Genomic DNA, 21,943 nt, shown 5'->3' on the forward strand with positions numbered 1-21,943 from the left:
ACATCGTCCTAATCTTACTTTCTCGGAGTTTATCAAAAATTCATAAGCACGTTGAGCAGAGATGAAATATGTAAATGCTTTAATATTGCATTCAAAGGACGTGACACTTTTAGTAAATCCAACTGAAGACAGGGATTGCGATGACAGTTGCAAAGTGACTCACATTGGACAATCAACCATTTTTATCGATCTCCAATTAATTTACTTTATACGCGACCCTATAATCGGCATAGTTACTGAATCAAACGGTACGCCAACGTGAGTACCGTATATCATCCCTTAATACGAAGTGAATTCCATGGTAAATTTTGCAGTTCGATAAAAGCGCTATGACATTTACCTAAAGAGCCACAGCTCTGTTTGAACTCGATTTTCCATCTCGAATTTCCATCAGATATCTTATTTTCGTTCCATTTTATCGCATTTCGATGTCCGATCGGTCTCCGTCGCGACAATATATTCTGCAGTCCGACGCGTTGAAAAACCGAATCTCTCTTCCCTGTCAGGTTTTCACCGGCGCGGCGACGTGTTTCTACGCCTTCATTGGCTTCGACATAATAGCCACCACCGGCGAGGAGGCGACAAATCCGAAGAGGAGTATTCCCCTCGCCATAGTCTCGTCGTTGAGCATAATTCTCGTCGCTTACGTCACCAGCAGCATGGTCTTGACACTGATTGGTGAGTAGACCATTAAATAATCGTAGTCGATCGTTTGTTGGCCCTTATTAATGGAAATACGCTTTTATTCATCTTTCGCGACAGGTACGGCAGAGCAATGTGCCTGTTCTTTTGATTTTGTCGTTGTGTTGTATCCATTTCTGAAATTTGAACAAATATTGACACAATGAACGCAGCAGCTTTAACAGTTACGTTAATGTAACCAACTCATGAAGAAAAGGGACATTAAAAAAAAGTTCAATATTAATTGTAATTAAATTTTAAATAAATATTTTTTAAAATAATTATTAATGAAACACATAAACAATATTATATTATCGTATTTTTAAATAATAATAACACTTGATGTATAATATCATTGTGAGATCACAACAAAAATTATACAAATTTACGAAATCACATTTTATGCTTTAAAATTGTACTTTTCTACTAAATGTATTTTATGAATAATCTAGGTTTTTAAATAAAAAGTCATGAAATTTTCCACACGTTAGTTGAAAATTATATTTCACATTTATTATTATTACACTTATTATTTTCAATTATCATTTTTATTTATTATTTTTACATATTTAAAAAAAGGATCAATTTATAATCATATTCTTAATTTGAAACAAAATTTAGAACGCGTTGTACAAGAAACAAAGAGTTAAAATTGGGACTATCCCTTTTAATTCATTTATCACCTCAGTCTACATGCCTTTTTGACAATCACTATCAACGAATCGAGAGTTGCTTCCATTTCGGGATCGATTTTACTACAACTTTGTATTGTATAATGTTTGGCGAAACTAAAATTATTGCGAAACTTATTCATAAGGTAAATGAGAGTTGTTGAAACTTTGACTATTATTGGTTATTGTATGAAATGTATTATTATTACACTTCGTACGAAATTGTTCCTATTGACACATTGATTACTGAGGAAACTCGCAGACTCGAATTTACGTGGAACGGTAGTGTCTCGCGGAACGGAAGTACGTTATAGTGTTCCCAACATGTATTCGAGTACCTCGTGTTTCAGTTCCATACGATCAGGTTGATCAGGATTCGGCGTTGGTGGAAATGTTCGGCCAAGTCGGAGCCTATAAATGCAAATACATCGTCGCAGTCGGTGCGCTGGCAGGCCTGACGGTCTCCATGTTCGGCAGTATGTTTCCGATGCCTAGAATAGTCTACGCGATGGCTCAGGATGGCCTTATATTTCGGTAATGATCAAGACACAGGATAACAGCGGAAACTGCGATGAAAAGAATTATTAAGAACAGTTAAGACCGATGTAAATTTGAATGTAAAGCGCTCGTTTCACTTTCGCAGGAGCCTCAGCCAAGTTTGGCCGGCGACTGGCACTCCCGCAATTGCGACTTTAACTTCCGGCATATGTGCAGCTTTCGCTGCGCTGTTGATTCAGCTGGAAGTATTGGTGGAAATGATGTCGATCGGTAAGACGTTACTTAAAACGACTTCCGATTAATTTAGAATGGAATGAATATATAACGTTTTTGTCATATTTATTGATTATTGAGTAGTTCCCGGTAGGAAGTTTCTGAAAAACCATTAACATAAAATTGTATGGAATAAAATTTGAACACGGAAAAAACGATTTTGCTGAAAATTTAACTTGAAAATAATTTTGTTGAAACATCAAAATAATTATGTACAACACTTAAACGTTGATGACAATGCTGCAAAAAGTTTTAACATTCTAGCAACCAATTTAAACGTTCTACATAATTTTGATGGTCTAAACAAAATTATTTTTAGATCTCTCTAGTTAAATTTTTAAATATTTCAGCAAAACTGTTCTTTCCATGAATGATTAGATCTTTTCATTTTCGTTGGTTGAATTCAAATAAGCTTACGTGCTTTCTTGCACATGAGATTTACAATCTGTTTTTATAATTGTACACTGAGAAAAATAGTTTAATTGAATTAAATAGTAATTCTGATGGAAAATGAATGAATCAGAATTTTCTGCTTAAATCTATTAGAATTCTGATCGAGATAACTAGAATTCTGATTGATCTAATTATTCTATTAAAAATAAAAATTCTAGTAGATTTTATCAGAAATATTGTATTAATCAAAATTCTGATTATCTCAACTGGAATTTTAATAAATATAACCAGAAAATTCTGATCATCCGTTTTTAACCAGAAATTTTTTCCAGTGAATACTCGGCTAATTATATTGATCTCATATTCATTTTTGAATAGTTAACTTTTGAATAAATATAAATTTTTTTAAATTTTTATTATATACTTTTAAATATATTTATATACTTTTCTTTATCTTCATACGATCTTTTCTATAGTTTATAATTTCAAGCGTTCTGTTATATTGCGTTCGTCGAGTGTTAAAACTATCGCATGAATTGAATTATAATGGAATAGCAATTGCTGGGAAGAATCACGTTTATGTTCTTGTTCACGATTTAATGCTTTAGGTACCCTGCTGGCGTACACTCTGGTGTCCACATGCGTGCTGATATTGCGATATCAGCCGCATTCGACGAATTTGATCGAATTGTTGCCGCAGAGCTTGCGAACGCCTTGTCGATCGCCCACGAAGGAAACGCAGGGGAACGGCCAAGTGACTTACGGCAAGGAGCTTAGGCCCGATCAGCTTACAACCGCATTGAACTCGGTACAGACGTCCCAGTCGGAGCTTACGACCGCCAACAACGGGCAGCGTATCACGGTGAGACGTGTTTGCGTTTGCGTTTCAAAAAAAACAGTGAAATCGCATAGACTACCTCCATCCCATTGTAATTGAAGAAACTCCTCTCGTCTCAGAAAACGTGATTTTCTCCCCTCGATTTCTGTGTACTTCTTTCCGTTTTTCGTTTTCGTACAGCTCCGTTTCGGCAGTTCTTTGCACGCGCTCGACATTTTCTTGGAATTAGACCATTTCCAGAGTACATTCATCTTAGATGTCGTTCTCAAGGGATTTCTTAAAAGATTTTCTGTCTTCCTTTATTTCTAAATGTTCTCCCTTATCTTTCAATGGAGTTGAAAAAATTTTTTTGTCAGGCAAGACTAAGATTTATCTCCTTTACCATTAAAATTTTCAAGATAAACGGCAATTCGATTCTCTTTCCTTTTTACTGAATTTCTTCTCCATCGATCGCTACGCGATTGATCCAATTTTGTTCGTCGATGGAGAAATTGCGTAGCGGAATGCAGGAATGGATCGAAGCGAGATTGCGCAATTTTGAAATTAGTCGTATTGTTCCAGGTGAGGCGGGTGAGGAGGTGCAACAGCTCGTCGCCAGATTCGGATGACACGTACGGCGGTGAGGAGGACGAGGTGGGATTGGGTAAGGACGATCAGTATCTCGTCAGCGACAGAACGGAGAATAAATTCTACGGCAGCGTGCATGCGGCTGCGGCCGCCTCGAGTTGCGGTAGCGCTCATCAGTATCCCGGAAACACGCCAATCATAGGGCCACCGTTGAATTATCTACAGCGTCGACTGCAGGTAGAGATCAGTAATCGAAAAACGATGGCTTTAGTGAAATAATTAAGGTCACCATCCCGATTGTAATACACTCGAAAATAATAGACTTTTATCCGATTGTTGTTATATTTATCTTCTACAAATATCTTTTATTTTGTATTAAAATTTCACATGACATTCTACACATAGATATTAACTGTTAAATAATACAATAATAAAATAATAATAATAATGATAAAATTTATGTCAAATGATACCCAATTACTGTCTAAATTTCTTAGAGTAAAATCTCACTTAAAAAAAAATACTATCAGTATTGAAAAAAGTGAAAAATTTGTCTTTATTCTTGAATAAGAGTGGCAAATTTCTTTTCTTTTTTTGTGAGATTTCACACTTTTGAGTGAGATTCAAAAAAGGAGTGAAATTTCTTTCCTTCGAATGAATTTCTCTCGAAAAAAGGAGTGAAAATTTGTCTTTCTTCAAGAATGCAAATTTTTCATTCTTTTTCAATAGTGACAATATTTTAACACTTTTGGAGTGAGATTTCACTACAAGAAATTAAAAGAGTAGTTACTACCTAATATGTCGTTAATTTGACTAAAGCAATGGAGAGTTGACAATTTAATTTAACTGAAGAAGATATATTCTTGACTCAAATTTAATTTATTATTTATTATGCATGTTAGACGATATTTACTTTGAAACTACAGAAATGAATTAATTAACATTTTGATACATGGAAGTTAAAAATATCAAAATTATTTAATTCACGGGATTATCGTTACCCTTTTGATATTTAAGTGTACGTGTTTACTTCATCAGGTTCCATTCACATAAAACATTCCTTCCGACACTGCGATTATTATGAAGCTAATGAATGGTGACATTTCGTAGGCGGCGCAGTACCTTTGTCCTGCTATATTCCCGTGGGTGGACAGAGGTCCTGCGACAGAGGCGTCAGGACGTTACGTTATGAAGCTCGTTGGGATCTTATACGTCTTGATCCTTATTTTTGACTTGATTATCGTCTGTGGGATGGGTGAGAACTTTATATCATTTTTAATACATTAATAAATATTTGTAAAATTAATCAAATGTTTTATAAAATATTTTGACGTAATAAGAGACAAAAAAAGTGTGCACATGTAAATGTTTAATTCGTATAACATTAGGATATATTTTTAAAACATAATACATATCTAAATAATTCTACAAAATTTAATTATTTGATTAATTTCACGAATCGCTGTAAATATATCTATTGAGAATCGATATATTTCAGCTCTTTTTTCTTTCAGGTAACATGGGAACATTTACAACGATATTACTATTCTTATTTCTCTTTGCCATAATTGGTATACTTCTTGTCATCAGTAGAAAGCCGCAAAATAGGTAGGTTATTTGTAAATCGCAATCGCATTGTAAATCTGCCAACTGAAACGTGTCCAATCGTGAAATGGTTTAATAATCTAACAATAAGTGCTAATTCCCTGTATTTCCCTTTTTGTTTCAGGAGCAGCGTAATGTTCATGACTCCAGGCTTACCTTTCGTCCCCGCGATCGCCGTTACCGTTAACATTTATCTCATCTTCAAGCTCAGCATCCTCACCTTGGTCAGATTCACAGTCTGGATGATTCTCGGTACAAATTTATATTCATAAAGTTTTGCATACAAACTATGTGAACGAAGATTATATCTATTTTCATCCGATTCTATTTTTAAGTAAAACGATGACTCTTTAACATTTCTATTATAATTCCTTCCTGCGAATCTCACGATCAGTCGAAACACTGCTTCTTGTATCTGCCACCAGGTTTCATCATGTACTTCCAGTACGGTATCAAGAACAGTAGTCTGGAGGAGGCGAACGCGTCGGAGAACGTTGACGACGTCGTCGTCGGCGGTACGGCCGGCAACATCGAGTTGACCGTGACCGAGCACCATCAGCGGCAACAGCAGAAGCAGTATTCGCCAGACCACAGCATTTACGAGAGCCAACAGCTGGACGCGTTTGGCCAGCCGGTGTTTGGCAGCACGAATTTCGGCGGCACGCCGAACCAGCAGCAGCATATCGGCATCGGCGGCCATCAACAGAGGCAAACGGGGGCGGTGGGAAGCGGTCGCCGCATCGACCAAACCGCGTCAACGACGACGGGCAAGAACCTGTTCATCGATCAGGATAGCTTCCCCACCTGGGACGATTGAGGAGCACCGCGCGCGGTACCGAGAACGGATATTAATGTATACTTAACACACGAATAGAAATGGGAAGAGAGATATTATTACTACTATATACATCTGGTAACACGTTTGCGCGCGCGCGTGCGACTAATATCGGGCGATTACCGGTGAAATTAGACTTCTCGGAGATTGCGGCAGTTTTGAGCTCATACTTGGAGGGTTGCACGAAGAAGTTCTTTCAACAACGTAATGAGTTGGTAATAATTATCGAGAGTTCAATGTGCTCGAAAAGATTTTAAGAAGTATTTAATAGATTTTTCGTGTTTATCCAAAATTGAATTCGTAAAAAGAGAGACAAAAAAATAAGTTAAATTACGATTGGAGTTAATTTTTTAGACTTTTTTTTTAGACTTCCTTGTAATTTTGCTTCAAAATTTGTATTGGAATTAATATTCTTTTGTAATTGCACACATTGACACTCCTTTTTTTTTGGAGGTGAATTTTTATTCTTTTACATTTCTAAGTTTTAATTTTACAAAAGAATTTTATACGCGAACGCGTTGGGACAGTTATAAGGTGTCTATAAGAAATAAGTTGGTCTCCTTAAAAATTGATGTTCGATCGTTCGCTCGAAAGTTACATATTTCCATATAAAGTATGCACGAGATCGTCGAAAAGAAATTTGGTCGGTGTGATGTAAATGAGGAGACCAGAAGAACCGCGATACTCCGGGAGTCAGACTTGTTGACTATTTGGGACGAATGTAGCAAATAATATTGCGGCAATATTTATTATTCTAGTTGTATAGTACCGTCGTTGACGAGATCGCAGGCGAAGAAGGCGGTTGGGGATAGAAACGGGTCGAGAGAGCATTAGCTGTGGCGAGGATAGAAAGAAAGAAGGGAATGCAGAAAGAAAGATGAAGAGACCATTACCATTATTAGTATAAGGCGAAACTTGTGTTTTCCAAGAGAGCGTTCTAACGGCTAATATAAGTTCAAAAATTTATTGCTAGTCCGCGAATGGGAAACGAATGCGAGATGAGAATGAGGTGTGTCGTCAGAGCGACAGGATGAATGAAAAACATGAGTGAGAATGAGAAAGAAAGAGAGAAAAGCGAGAAAAGCGAGAGACAAAATAAGAAAAAGAGCGAGGCGTGCCTGAAAGAATAATGAATAGAAAAGAATATGAGAGAGAAAGAGAGAGAGAGAGAGAGAGAGAATCCATAGAAAAGAATACTTTAATGAAGAAAAAAGAAAAAAACAAAAATGTCATCTTTTGCCTAACTTTAGTCTTTCCCAAAAAGAAGAAAAAAAAGAAGTCTAGTCTAACATATTATAATCGTATATCTAAGCTTACTACAATACTTACATACGTCTTACCTCGAGTAAACCCTTTGATTATTAATTTACACGCAATTTGTATAAATTATCTAGGATTTAAGCGTGCGTCGTCTCCCAACGATGTGGAATGAAGGATCGAGAGTGAATACAATTAATTAAGCTGCAGGACAATTATTTCAAAAAGAAATCGGACGAGGATTTACTTTTCAAAATCGTGAAAAAATTTTAATCTTATCCTCCAATCAATTGCTATTTACTTTTCCAACTACGTTTTATTTCAAGGATCAGAAAATCAAGTTTTTGTTCAGAATCAAGACACGTATTGGGATAGAAATGTTGAAGAGAACAGAAGAAGAAAAGCAGAGGTTAGACGATTTAGTTTCGAAGAAACGAGTTCTCTCGATCGACTTTACAATTCGTCCAATTTCTTGCGGGACTTCGAAGGTAGACGGGAGACGACGCGCGAGGTAAGATTTCGTTTTCGTGTACATATCTTCGGTGTTTCGAGACAAACCGTTTCTCCGTACGTACGTGCACAAGTCCGTTGTGCTTCTCTGTCCGCTAGTGTGTTCCGCGCGATGAATCGAGGATAGCCTTCGATACTCCCGAGTAATTACGGTCGGGAGGATGCGCGACCACGTGTCTCCGATACGAGCGAATGCATGCGTGATTATGTATTCACACCACGAGTGGAGCTCCAATTTGCCCGTAACAATCGTTATTTTAAAATCTCTCTGAACTATTTTTTCTTTTTAATACCCATCCGCCTACATCTCATCCGCGTTATTAATTCCGAAAGATCGATCGTCGCAAAGTAATCCGCGAAATATTCCGAAGTACCAAGGAGACGCGACACGCGACTGCTTATCGATTGTACATTGCGGAACAATCAAGTATAAGAGTCGCCGGTTTATTGCGAGATGCGCGATTTAAGTCACGCAGCAGACGCTTTTATTACACAAATAACTTTTATTACTTCATGACCGTTTGCTTCTTTGCGAGTATGTGTCTGAAGCAGGAGTATCCTTGCATTGTTGATCGCCATGCTATTGTTTCGCTTATAATGGAGACATGCGTCGTGCATACTATTCGACATTCGATCGTGCATCTTCCAGGCGGGCGTCGATGCGTCGCGACGCATCGTCGCTCGAACGTTGGGCAAAGTCGTTGGCAGGTACGACGACCGCCCCCCCGCGATCGCTTTCGCGAAATATTTCTTCTCGTGTCTATACTTACTTTCGTCCAGCTGCTCCGCCACTTTTACTACTTCGTTATAGGACGCATCGTCCGCATTTCCATGTGCGGAAATCGTCCCGCGGCTCTCGAGTCGCTCAACATTCTGCGTCCCTTTCCCACGTGAACGACGAATTCGATAACGAAGCGACGACAGGGAGGATTCAGGGTGTTAACGATCGATAAATTACAAACAAATTTTTAACAAAATTATTTCACAACATTATAATTAGATTACGAATTAGATTATATTGATAATTAGACTACGATCATCGAGCAGCAAAATTTTTGTTCAGAGAGAGAAGCAGTGCCACAAAATTGGAAATTGTCAGAGAAATTGAAAAAAAGTTGAAGAAATCAAGGAAAAATCGAGGAATTTTGCAAAATTTTCTGGAAAAATGCTTTAACGAAGTTTAATATGGGTACATCTTATTTACGCACTTTTGGAATACTATCAACTTAACAATAAAAAATACAAGCAGTCAGCAACGTTAATGATAATGTACATTACTATGGTAAAAAATTCATCTTTTAACAAAATATTTAATGGTTTCCAAATCAAAACGAAGATACAAAAAATTTAAAAATATTACTTAAGTCAGGGAAAATTATGAAATTTTGTTTAGAAATTAGGAAAAAGTTACGAAATTTTATTGTTATGCGATGAAAAATTTGTGACTATCCTGAGAAGAAGAAAGCAAACAGGAGAAATAAAAAAAATTTTTATCACATGAATGCAAATGATATCTTTATTACATAAATTTGTCTGATTTTTGTTACATAAATTCTTGTAATTTATACAATATGTCTCATTTATTGCAAAGGGCGAGCTCCAAAACCGATCGTTTACTCTGATTCTTCTTTAGTTCATCACGCACAGGTCTTTCAGCGGAACTGATGAAATCCTGATTAATCTCGTGAGGAAAGAGGAAAAAAAAATATATATATACACACATATATCTATATATAAAAAAAAAATATATATATATATATATACACGTATATTCTCTGTGATCGAAACACTGTACATCTCTAACGACGACGATAAACGTCGATCGTTTCGCGTTCCAAACGTAAAATTGATTCGAGGATCGAAAGGGGAGATACTCGACACGCTACAGGGGCAGGTCGAGAGCTTAGTTCTCGCTTTTTATTCTCTACATATCGATTGGAGTGATCCTTTCACACATATCAGTCCTGCACACATTCGCGAAATCGTCGCGTGATCGCGAAGTTAGCCTACACCGTCGCGTACGTTTCGCAGAATACGTGTAGCACTTTGTTATACATAGAATACATTTATACACGAAACTGTTCGATTTTTTAGGTGATACATATCAGGGTGGTCATAAATTCGCTACGCGATCACGATAATTAATATTAGTTTGCAGTTCATTGTCTGAAATGAAAAAAAAAAAAAAAATCGTACTTTAGCTTTTCATCTGAATTCGACTTCATCTAAATTCTGAACTCAAATTAAACTCTTTAGTGAAATTTTGACCTAATTATAAATGGAATTTTGACGCGCGTAAGTTAAATATTAAAATATGTAATACTTAAGAATTTTGCGCAAAAGTTGCGTCTGAAATTAAAATTACAGTTGCATTAAAAGAAAACTGAATGGCCAAATATATTGGCTCGAGTTTACTAAACGGAGCGCAAATTTCGCAATTTTGCAACGTATCCGTTCCTTTTCTTTTCATCTTGATCCTCTACCCCTGTAATAATGTCGCGGATATCTTAGGGAATTGCTTAATTGCACTGAGCTTACGTCACCGTGAAATGTCCTGCGAAAACTTGGATCATAAATCTTATATGATTTATAATTCATTCAATATATTTACATGACACTTTCCTGAAACGAAGCACAAACTTTGGCCGTTATGTATACACTTTGTATACGTATAATGGATTGAAAAATATTGCTGAGCAACTTCGAAAACATTTATCCAGTGTCGAAAGAGACGTGTTCCTAAAATAAAATGAGTGATTAAGAGGCAAAATCGCACGCCTTCTCTCGGTGACGTGACTCGTATTGCGATCTGCGAGCAAAATTATGGTACTCTGGATATCCGTTCTGTCAATCGTAGTATCGTGTTATTGCGATTCTCGACGGATAGGAGTTTACTCTGTGAAAGAACAGTGCCTGTATACATCTCTCCAGACGTTAGACGAGACGTTAGAGATCCCTTCCTTAAAACGGACAAAAATACATGGCGATTGAAAGAGCGAAGTTAACGAAGGAGTTATGTCGAATTTTCCAATTTATTCTTTGATTTAATTTCTTTAATTCTTATTTAATTTATTAATTAATTTAACACTGAAACTCTTATTAAAAGTTTATATTTCACGATTTGCAATAATTACATTCCGAAAACTATAAATAAAAAATATATTTGTTTTTATTGCAATGAATAAATTGGGAAGTAACTACATTATAAAGTAACTATCTCTTCGCAAATCTCTTCGATCGAACTTTAAAGTCGGTAACGTTAAAATTTTCCGACATAGCTTCCTCGTATTCTTTAGCCTGTCAAATCAAGTATGCTACTTATACGAATAATATTGTTAGCAAGCAGATCTATTGAGATTACGTCTCGATGTATTTCAGAAGAGTAGGACTACATGTGAGACAACTAGCAGAACGACAAGGAGGACGCGGCGTTTTACTCTTTGCCCTTTTAGTTAGTCTTTCGTATTCTTAGATAAGAGGAAATGGCCTATTGCACAATGTGACGGGACGACGTCGGTCGAGGTACAAACCGCAAAATACAATTTAAGTCAGAGAGACTCCAGTAATAAAATTTCTGCCTCTTAAAGATGAAAAAGTCGAAGCAAACCTGAACAAGTCTGAGAAATATCTGCAAAGACATTCACAGGATGTCCGAGAAATATTTATTGTTTTTTTATAAGACGTTTAATTTGACGAGGTTTTGCATCGAGATCGGCGGATCCCGCGCAGATGTCACGTGTGTACCTTGAAGTCGCAGTAAACTCGCTGCGAATACCTTGAGAGTTTCGACGGCTGTAAGTTGAAAGTATTAGCTCCCGCGAGGAGAACCGACACGGAGAAATATCGCACTTTCAGTCGAGGAAAGTGACAACTGCGAAAGCGCTGCGAAATCGCCATTTGTGTGTTTTTTTTTTTTTTTTTTTTTTTTTAAGAGGAGACAAATATCTCCAGGATTGTGTTCAGATTTCCACCTGAGTGGCACTCAGGTGTCATTTTATCCTTGTTCACCGAATGTTAAACAAGGATAACATATCTGAGGAGCACTCGTGTGGGATTCTCAACGCACCAATGTGTGGTACGAAATGTGAAAACAATGTAAACGGTGGCACTATCGTTGTGCATATACTTGGCAATAACAAACAATTTAAGGTAATTATTTCCTTCCCTTTTTCAATGATTTGCAAAAAATCAACTTGTGATACTCACAATAATTCTTCTTCTTCTTTTCCATTGGAAGTGCGATATATGTAACGATAGGATAAGCAATTGCTGAAGAGCAATTCGTCTCTGGATCATAATTGCGAGCGCATACTCGTATAAATGTACGAATGTAGGGCTAACGAAGGTGTACGTTTTCCCATAAAAGTGAAGTATTAAGAATGACAGGAATGTAAGAGTCTTATCTTATAACAAAATTAATTTAATAGAATACAATAGAATATTACAATTCTACGAGTGTCGAGCATACGGCATTGCAACGAGTGAATTGATGCAGAAAAAAAGTTATTATTTTCTATTTTCTCTTCACTAAAACCCCTCTCTGCGAACAGATGAAAATACAAGAAGAGCGTATCATGTTCTCGTCATTCTAAAAGTATGCAATTATCTCGTACGTGCGCAGCGATATGTGATGGTGTGTCGATGGAATTTGAGGCTGCATCTGCGTGACGCGTTGCGCATTGTTAATATCTTCGACATGAATATACAGCGAACATTGCGAAAAGCGAGCGATATTAATATTAAATTAATTGGTAGTGGTTTCAATCTCCTACGTAAGCAATTTCGCGAGAGGGCGTGTTCGCACACGCGCTTCGCACAATTTAACGTCGCCTTTAATCATCGCGACCCAACATCGGATTTACAAGAACGCATCGTTCCTGCGTCACTTCGGGCGGATTGATCCGCACTCGTGTGGAAGGACATGCAAATGACTTGGGAAGATGTGAGATTATCTCCGGAGAAGAATGTCGCACCGGCGATTAAGGTGCGTTGTCCAAAAATGGTAATGCAAAAGCGTCCTTCAACGTCGGAAATTCCACGAGATTTCACGCCATTTTTCTCGTTTGCCGGGAAAGAACCAGACGTAAAAAAAGAATGTTTCTTGTTCTTAATAGAAGCTGAAAGAAAGAGGAAAGCGAGAGAGAGAGAGAGAGAGAGAGAGAGAGAGAGAGAGAGAGAGAGGAGGAACGAAGATAAAAGGACGAGTGTGAGAAAGAAAGAAAGAAAGAAAGAGAGAGAGAGAGAGAGAGAGGGAGAGAAAGAATGAGAGTGAATGTCATGTGCGTGATGATATACTTTTTTTCTCGGGACAGTCGGGTGGTGGGCACTCGAGGTATCTCGGGAAGATATATGCGCACGAGAAGGACAGAATTTTCCATGTAATATATATACCCTTACGTAACTATATACGTTGTTTAATATTGATAAGGATCAAAAATAAAAGTGATTATTCAAAAGCTAAAACAGTAGGATACGATATCATTCATTATTTCCTAAATCGTGTATAAAATACCACAATTTGATGATCCTCGTCGTCATCAGTATGAATTATTATCTACCTGCAGACTCGCATAATTTTCTTCCCTTAGGTTTTTTTCATGAATTTTATCGCGTAATATATTATTTAAATGTTTCCATGTATTTTCCTTTGCCGCATGACATACGGCGTGTGTGATAGTAAATATCTAACTGCAGTATTAATGAATACAAAATTAGAAATAAAAAGAAAATAAAACGTTACGTAGAATAAACGCAAGATGTAGGCACGATAAAAACAAATACTTCGATCAACAACACAGAAGACAAATATAGTCTCAATATACGATACATTAAATTAAAAAAAAAACAAACTATTTTTAATCTCGTGGCACTTGCGTAGAAAATTGTGAAAGAGTTATTATACAATGTTTCGAAAGAATCGTGGGAGAAGATCGATCTAATATATACTTGATAACCTATATAAAATACATAAACTGAGATTATGTTTATATTTCGTATAATACAATTTACTTTGAATACGTTTAACTATTCCGATATCTGATTTAATCCATTAAATCAACGTAAGTAAAAAAAAAAAATAATATAGACGAAGCGAAGTAGTAACGTCTGCTCATTGTCAGACAAGTCAGTAGTTACCAACTGTTATTCGACAGACAGATATTTCTAAAGCTCATTTTTTTAATATATCATGTAATGAATTTACATATTTATTATTTGAGTCAGATTTTTATTCTAAAAAAATTTAGACATTATTTAAATTAATATAGTTGTAGATTTTTATTTTCTAAAATGTGACGCGATTTATTTACAGCTTTTTGTATTTTATTTTATTTTATACTTTTTTATAACCTTTTATATCGTATATTTTAATTATATAGCATATTTTAATATTTTATATTCGCATGTATTTTGATAATTTTGTTTTTTTTTTTTAATTGGAGAATAAAATTAGAGCAAATTATGATTGTCATATTTAAATTATAATTATAAACTGTCCAAAATAAGCGTAACGAAATCCAATGGAACATCAGTCTTTATTCTTTATTGACTAATTAATTTTACTAAAAAATCATTCATATCTTTTGATCCTGACTCATCAAATTTAAGACATGTCACATATTGCAATATGCGGAATTATCGCACAATGACACGCAAAGTATTCGAGGAATTGCTAACAGTATTTTGACGTGATGTAATCAGACGTTGGCCGCGCGTGTTACATGAGGTAAAAGACCACTAGCCGTCTACCTTCCACATTTGAGGTGACTTGTTCTCGTCGGTACGAGGAAAATGTCAAGGCTCCATTCTCGGAGCGAGATTATGCTCGTCTTCTGAAGTACGCAAATATTCGTATTTTTTTGTCTCTTTTTATAGCTCCAAGCAGGAAACAAAAGAGAAATTAAGAATCGTTAAAAATTTTATTATGTTCTTTCACAGAGGAAAAAAAATATAATTTCATTTGATTTTTAAAAAATAAAAATGTACACAAAGAAAAATAAGACGTATACCAAAAATATATTTTTGATAATTATAATTAATAATAACAATAAACCAATCCTTTATGAAGATTAGAATTCGATTTTGCAAACTTTTTGCGTAAAACTATAATTTGTATCACAACAAAAAGTGTCATATTATGAATTATTATTGTGATCTTATTGAGATATAATATAACACACTCACAATAATTCTTTATGTAAATTGCACCAATCTGTGCAATTATTGCTGTATGAAATTATTACTTATGAATTATGTAAAAAAGCGCAATATGCGCATGAATGAGCGTCTAAATGCGACGCGCGTTGCTCTTTATTGGATATAAGAGACTCAACTTCTCTCGACTCAACATTCTCGTTTCGAAGAGACGGACTGGTTGTAGATGACATTTATGTCTCGTTATTCTGACATTCAAATTCAAGCTGGCGCATCTCTAATTCTAAGATATTGTTAAAGAATACAGTATCGATTATTAAAGCAAAAATTCTAAACAGAAAGCTGACAGTATTTAGAAAACAATTTTTGTAGGTATGTCTACGTCAATTCTTTCCCAAAAAATAAATTATAATTTACATATATTTAAATTCAAATATTAATTTATATATCAGAATTTAATTTTGATTCAAGTCACAGGTACGGCGCGATTAATTTTAAACGACGGATCACATGATGACGAGTTGCATCGCGATCGATTTTTTAATTCGATGTTATATGTCAGAAGAAACAGAGTTACAACGTAGGATGAATGAATCGCTCGAAACGAAGCGATGTGTTGGCTTTTCGGCTACAACGATCCTTTTACTTTGAGGAGAAGACGCGACGGGATGATTTCCATCGGCGAATGAAGACGCAGTTCTCTCTTCTCCCGCTCTCATCCTCGCGTGAAGATGATAAAAGCACGCCGGGCGGCGGCAGTGCGTCGTAGTCTTCCTTTCGGGATTGGGACAGAAGGAACGTGAATTTCAACGACGACGATGGCCTCGAGACCAATCGTCCATCTGCTAATCGCCTGCGGAATTCTCACTGCGACAATGTGTGAGTAAGAGTTTACCCTGCGGTGCTCTTTCGCATGTTCGAGAAAGTGAAATAGTCGTTTGTTCGCCAATTGCAAAGAGCGGACAAGAATTATTGTTATATTCGTGCCACTTTGATTCTAGAAACGCAGTGATGTGATTTTTCTGACGGCACAAGTGTGACGGTTTCTCTCAGATGTATTTTCTGTGTGTAAAATAAAAAAAAGTCCTCTCTCGATGTAATTCTTCTGTATTCATCATGAATTTTCGAGTATCACTAATTCTTTCCTTCTTCTTGTTGTTGGCAGATGATCATTCATTTAACAAATATTTGATTGTGATATTATTTCAAGTAATTTAAGCAATTTGGATAAATGATGGCAGAAGAAAGAAAAAATAATTACAAAATTGAAAGGCACACGTTAAATTTTGTATAATTAGTACTAAATTATAATTAATATGCATTCTTTCTAATATTTAAATATTCAAACTTTTAATGATTGGTTCATTGTTATATTTATTAAATTTCTCGTACTTTAATAGAAATTAAATTGCCTGTACGAAATGAGTATTATATATAGTACATTTCCAAGTTATGTTATGTAACATGTAATATTACACAAGTAAAATTATTATCGTATATATTATACGATACATAATTTAAAGAGCTTAATAAGATTGGCTAAACTCCAAGGCGCTTAGGAAATTTGTGTAGATCCAATTTTATAAATGCAACGCGGCCTGAATAGCAGTTTACTGTCATATATTACTATACGTATGCTCAGTCACGAGCGCATAGATAATTTGTATGCGATGCGCTGATACACTGACAGAGAAATAAATTTTTAAGCTTAAAACTTAGATAGCATGAATATTAATTCTCCACTGTGTCATTAGATTTATAACGGCTATTATATTAATAAGATCCTTGATGCGATCATGTTATAAGTAAAAAAAAAAATGAATATTTCGTTTTTATCACGAGAATAGCTCGATTAATGTAATGCGTATTTCAGTGCCTTTTAACTGGAGAAACTCTTTCGACCTTCGGACAAGAAGGACTCGATAGGTGGGATTAACGCTCGTCCTCGTCGGCCTAACGACAGATAATTGAGTTTGTAATCAGCGAAACTTTCTCTCTCGTTGTTTGCACTCATTACCTTGCGCAATTTCTGCCCTGCAGAAATGTCTCGGAACATCTCTGGGAAAACCGTCGGTTTTCGTGCGCAGAAGCATCGTTATATAGAAGGAACGAGTTTGCTGAAGAATCTAAAAATTTAATTAGATACAGATCTAAAAATAATTTTGTTGGACCATCAAAATAATTACATAGAAATCGTAAGTTGATAAAATCTTGTAAAAATTTTTACATTCTAATAACCAAAGTGTCCTATGTGATTATTTTAATAGTCCAATTAAATTATTTTTAAATTTACACTCTGAGAAAAACGTTTTGTACGTGATTTAAAATTTTGAATTTGGTTAGAATCAAATTTTGACTAGAACAACAAAATTTTGAAATTAAAGGAAGTAAAAAAGTTTTGTAAGTCACAACATTTATTTCATTTTATCTAACGAAATTTTCGAATACTTCAGCAAAATCATTCTATCCGTATCATTCCTCAACTTTTCGTAACGTCTTTTAATTATTAATATTGAATCGGCTTTTTTGAGCCTCAGCCAAATATTTTATTTCATTAGAAAGAATGTTTAGAAAGAAAGTAGCATCGAGAAAAATTCTCTTCGCACGATTATATGTCTATGGCTCAGTTCTACAACTCACGGCTAACTCTTAACATTTAATTTATTCCTTATATCTTTTCAATTCAAGAATTAAAGAGAAATAATTAAAGAGATATAATTGAACTTTGGTTAAGAATTAACTGTGAGTTATGAAACTGAGATTTAGAACTAGAAAAAGATACAAAGTTAAACCGAGATTAAATTAAGTTAATGTATATTCATAGAAATGGACATTAGTCTTGTTTGTAGCGCGATTATTTATTCTTTGGAAATCCTTGTTGATTTTATTTCATCTATTGAAAAATGTCCTCGGACCAGTCGGGTCCAATTCAATATTGTCTGAAAATGGCGTTACAAACGCGTTGCGCAAGTGATGCGCATGTAACATGAATATATGCAGTATCTTCGTAGAGGTCGAACATCGGCAATCGTCGAACTTTCGCCGCGGGATAATCACATACACTGCATTAACGTTACTTGTTAATACTCTCTGAACGCGAACTCGTTTGACGAGTTTTATAACGCAAAATTAAATTAAATCGGTGTTTCAGAATCGTCTATTCCCCGAATTTGGTAACCAGATTTAATAAAAGAGAGAATTTTTCTAACTAATCATTAATCAAGCTCGATACATACAAACGTAATTAAAGAAAATGATGATCAATAAAATAAATTAATTAACAATGATAAGAAGTTAAAACAATACACATTTATTATCATGTCATGAATAATAATAAATAATAATAATTGATTATATATTAATAAAACGTTTATATTATATTAATAATGATATATTAATATAATACGAATGTTTCAACTATACCAAGTCTCTCTCAGTATGAAAATTTAAAAGGATAGGAACATCAAAATAAAATCATAAATTAAATTGGAATATAAGTTAAAACTAATGTGGCATAACATTTTTCTATAACTCTTATTTTTTCCCTACAATCGTTTGATCTGAAAATATCTTTATTATGTTTATTAAAATAACTAATAATCTAAAGTATTTTATTACAGTTTAATTCATTCTCATTACAGTTTAATTTAATAAGTTCAATTACAATTTAATTTGTATTTATTATAGTTTAATTTATATTTAATAAACTTAATTATAGTTTAATTTATATTTATTACAGTTTAATTGAAGCTTGAACGAGACTGTGAATATTTAATGGATGCGAATATCTATACTCTAATAGCACACTTTATTCGAGGAACAGGGCTCTGGCGAACATTCTTAGGACATAAGGATATCCTCTGAATATTTTTTTAAATGTCCCTTGGAGATCTATGTTATTAGAATATATACGGGATATAAAAAATGTATTCTGTATTTGAAGTGAAAACTTTTTTAAACGATTATTGCCATTTCAGCGCTCAATCAAAACAGCAGATTCTCGAATCAGCTGTTCGACAATCAATTTAATCGTGGTCTGCAACAATTTTCGCCGAAACGTGGCCAATCCACATGTCCGGACAAGAACGGTCGTTTTCCGGTACAGAATCAGTGCGACGCTTACATCGAGTGCAACGATGGGGTAGCTGAGGAAAAGTTATGTCCTGAAGGCTTATTCTTCAATCCTGAAGCTCGCTTCAATTATCCTTGTGGATATCCGATCGACATAGACTGCACAGGCAGGCCGAATTTGCGTGAGTTCCTCGCAATACTTTGTTCTTACGAATTTTTAAAAAATATTCTAGCATATAAAATTTTAACGAAAGAGGCCTTTAAATAATTAGATCTCACGTTTATCTAAAATCGTTGAAGATCCAACAAAGAAAATTTCTAGCAAATTGAGCTAATTGCACACGGAAGAAAAAGATTTGTTAAAATAATTAAAAAAAAACTTCATTCATTCAGCAAATCTATAAGCATAATATAGGACAGCCAGTTTTCTATGATAAAAGTAACAAAGTTGTACAGCTGAATAAAATTAGTGATTATAGGCATATATTTATTATAATAGTATAGTATATATAAAAAACTTTTTACGAAAATCAAACCAATATACAGTCTAATATAAGGTCAAAATATTTAACTAAACATACTAGCTGAGATCACGCGTACTTTTGCTGCTGTAATGAAGAAAATAATTGTTACATTTTTATTGTAGCAAAGAATTAGTTGAATTGACATACTGATAATTGCTTACAGATTTGATTTCTTCATTGAACCATCAAATTTACTTAGTTATAAATATAATTGAATTCGTGCAGCAAGTTTCAGCTTATAGCTTTGAATTATCTAAGCTATTTTTTCCGTGCAACAAGACGCGATTGAGTGATGAAATAATTCATGAAATTTTCTTCAGAGCCGGCAAACCCGTCCAACGACTGTCCTCATCAATATGGCTACTTCAAGATCGGCGATCATCAGCACTGCGGGCAATTTATGAACTGCGTGGATGGCAGAGGTTACGTGTTTGACTGTCCGGAGGGTCTGGCCTTCAATCCGCAGACCTATCGATGCGATTGGCCGGATCAAGTGCCGGATTGCGATGCCGAGACTTTCCTTGGCTTCCGTTGTCCGGAGGTGAAGAACGATTTCTTCTTGGACGCCGAGATTAAATTTTATCGTAGCCCTGCTGATTGCCATCATTATTATATTTGCGTAAACGGCCGTCCAAGACTGCAAAATTGCGGCATTGGAAATGCTTTCAACGAGCTCATCGACACTTGCGATGCTGCGGAAAATGTCACTGGCTGGTAAGTAATATTTAAAAACGTTTTTACTATAAGATGCATTTTATCTTTACTCAGATTTATTATATAAATAATAGATATTTAGAAATTTATTTACTTATATGCTTTAATAAGTATTTAAAAAATATTAAAATAAAAACTATGAAAAATGTAAAGTATAATCTAATCTTTTTAATTAATGAGTCAATTTATTGTCACGTGCACTCTAAAATTCTTATCCTTTTCTTGATGTCATCGCTTCTATTAAATAGAGAATTATTTAATTTTATGTATTTTTTTCACAGCGAACACGAATCAATAGCGAGAACCACCACTCCATCTTATCAACAGGCTAGGCTGTTTTAAATTCTGATAGAATTGAAAAATGGAAATAAAAATTGACGGCACAGTAATTGCTAAAGAACAGAGATCAAGAATTTCAAATATTTCGAGATATGTAGTATGATTTATTTTCAACATGATAAAATATCACGCAAATAATAATCCGTATAATGATTTAAAACTGTTATGTTGATTAATAAGAATAAAATAAAAATCCAATTGCCATGCCGTGCGCTGATGCCATAAATAATGTATATACTATCGCTTAAGTTGCCTTAAGAATATGTATTTAATATAAAATTGTGTAGAAAACTTTTAATAAATAAAAATGTAAAATAAATACTCATTTCCTAGTGAATACGCTAGCAGTTGTTTTTTACAATTAAAGTTCAAGATTACAAACTGGCATAGTTTTATGAATTAGGCATTGTGAATTCTGCAATGGATAATTTACTCTAGTAAACTTTATCCAATAATATGATTTTATTAAAGGTTTTCTTAATAGTGAATTTCTGTTTTGAAATTTATTTGCTACATATAGCACAAAACATTTAATGACTGCAGGTAAATTACGCTCCAATATTACTGCTTAATTGCATCAAATGGTAAACGTTTCAAGACATGTTAATAACTGAAAGTAGTATTATCAGGTTAGTATGTTTCTCTCAGGATTGTGCTATATATTTCAAGATTATATAATTTTTACGTATTATTTACGTTAAGTTTACACGAATTTTTTTTATATAAATAATACAAACAATTGTAAAATATGTAAATTATTATTAATTAAACAACACAATACAAACAAAAGTAATTAAGTTTCATGATTGTTAATATATCTGACCTTAATATTGATAAAGCAAAATAGACTTTAATATTGATGTAAGCAAGATAAAAGCTTTAGTACAGTTTAATGCAATAACAAAGAACATAAGCTTCGATGATCTAAAGATTATTTACATACATGACACGTAAAGCATAATTTACATAGTTTACGTTGTGTATACATATAGATTATTATATTTTATGCGTAAAC

General features: G+C 34.5%; 2 protein-coding genes across 2 annotated transcripts in view; both read left to right on the top strand.

The window, feature by feature from the left end:
- The window catches only part of LOC105146024 (solute carrier family 7 member 14), a 96,439-nt gene extending 82,848 nt beyond the window's left edge, over window positions 1-13,591 (top strand). Inside the window, exons 6-14 of the mRNA XM_011056039.2 lie at window positions 507-678; window positions 1,703-1,886; window positions 1,996-2,120; window positions 3,125-3,378; window positions 3,916-4,158; window positions 5,032-5,176; window positions 5,436-5,529; window positions 5,651-5,778; window positions 5,952-13,591. Of these exons, the coding sequence (XP_011054341.1) occupies window positions 507-678; window positions 1,703-1,886; window positions 1,996-2,120; window positions 3,125-3,378; window positions 3,916-4,158; window positions 5,032-5,176; window positions 5,436-5,529; window positions 5,651-5,778; window positions 5,952-6,343 (1,737 nt within the window). The 3' untranslated portion in view covers window positions 6,344-13,591. The remainder of the gene's footprint in view (window positions 1-506; window positions 679-1,702; window positions 1,887-1,995; window positions 2,121-3,124; window positions 3,379-3,915; window positions 4,159-5,031; window positions 5,177-5,435; window positions 5,530-5,650; window positions 5,779-5,951) is intronic.
- A 2,363-nt stretch (window positions 13,592-15,954) lies between these two features.
- LOC105146041 (protein obstructor-E) lies at window positions 15,955-21,717 on the top strand. Its single transcript, XM_087410271.1, has 4 exons — window positions 15,955-16,159; window positions 19,258-19,533; window positions 20,196-20,589; window positions 20,871-21,717. The coding sequence occupies exons 1-4, from the start codon at window positions 16,099-16,101 to the stop codon at window positions 20,929-20,931; spliced, it is 792 nt and encodes a 263-aa protein (XP_087266397.1). The 5' UTR covers window positions 15,955-16,098; the 3' UTR covers window positions 20,932-21,717.
- The last annotated feature ends 226 nt before the right edge of the window (window positions 21,718-21,943 follow it).

Source organism: Acromyrmex echinatior, chromosome 1, assembly GCF_024713525.1.
Source record: "Acromyrmex echinatior isolate Ae372 chromosome 1, ASM2471352v2, whole genome shotgun sequence".
Taxonomy (NCBI): Eukaryota; Metazoa; Arthropoda; class Insecta; order Hymenoptera; family Formicidae; genus Acromyrmex; species Acromyrmex echinatior.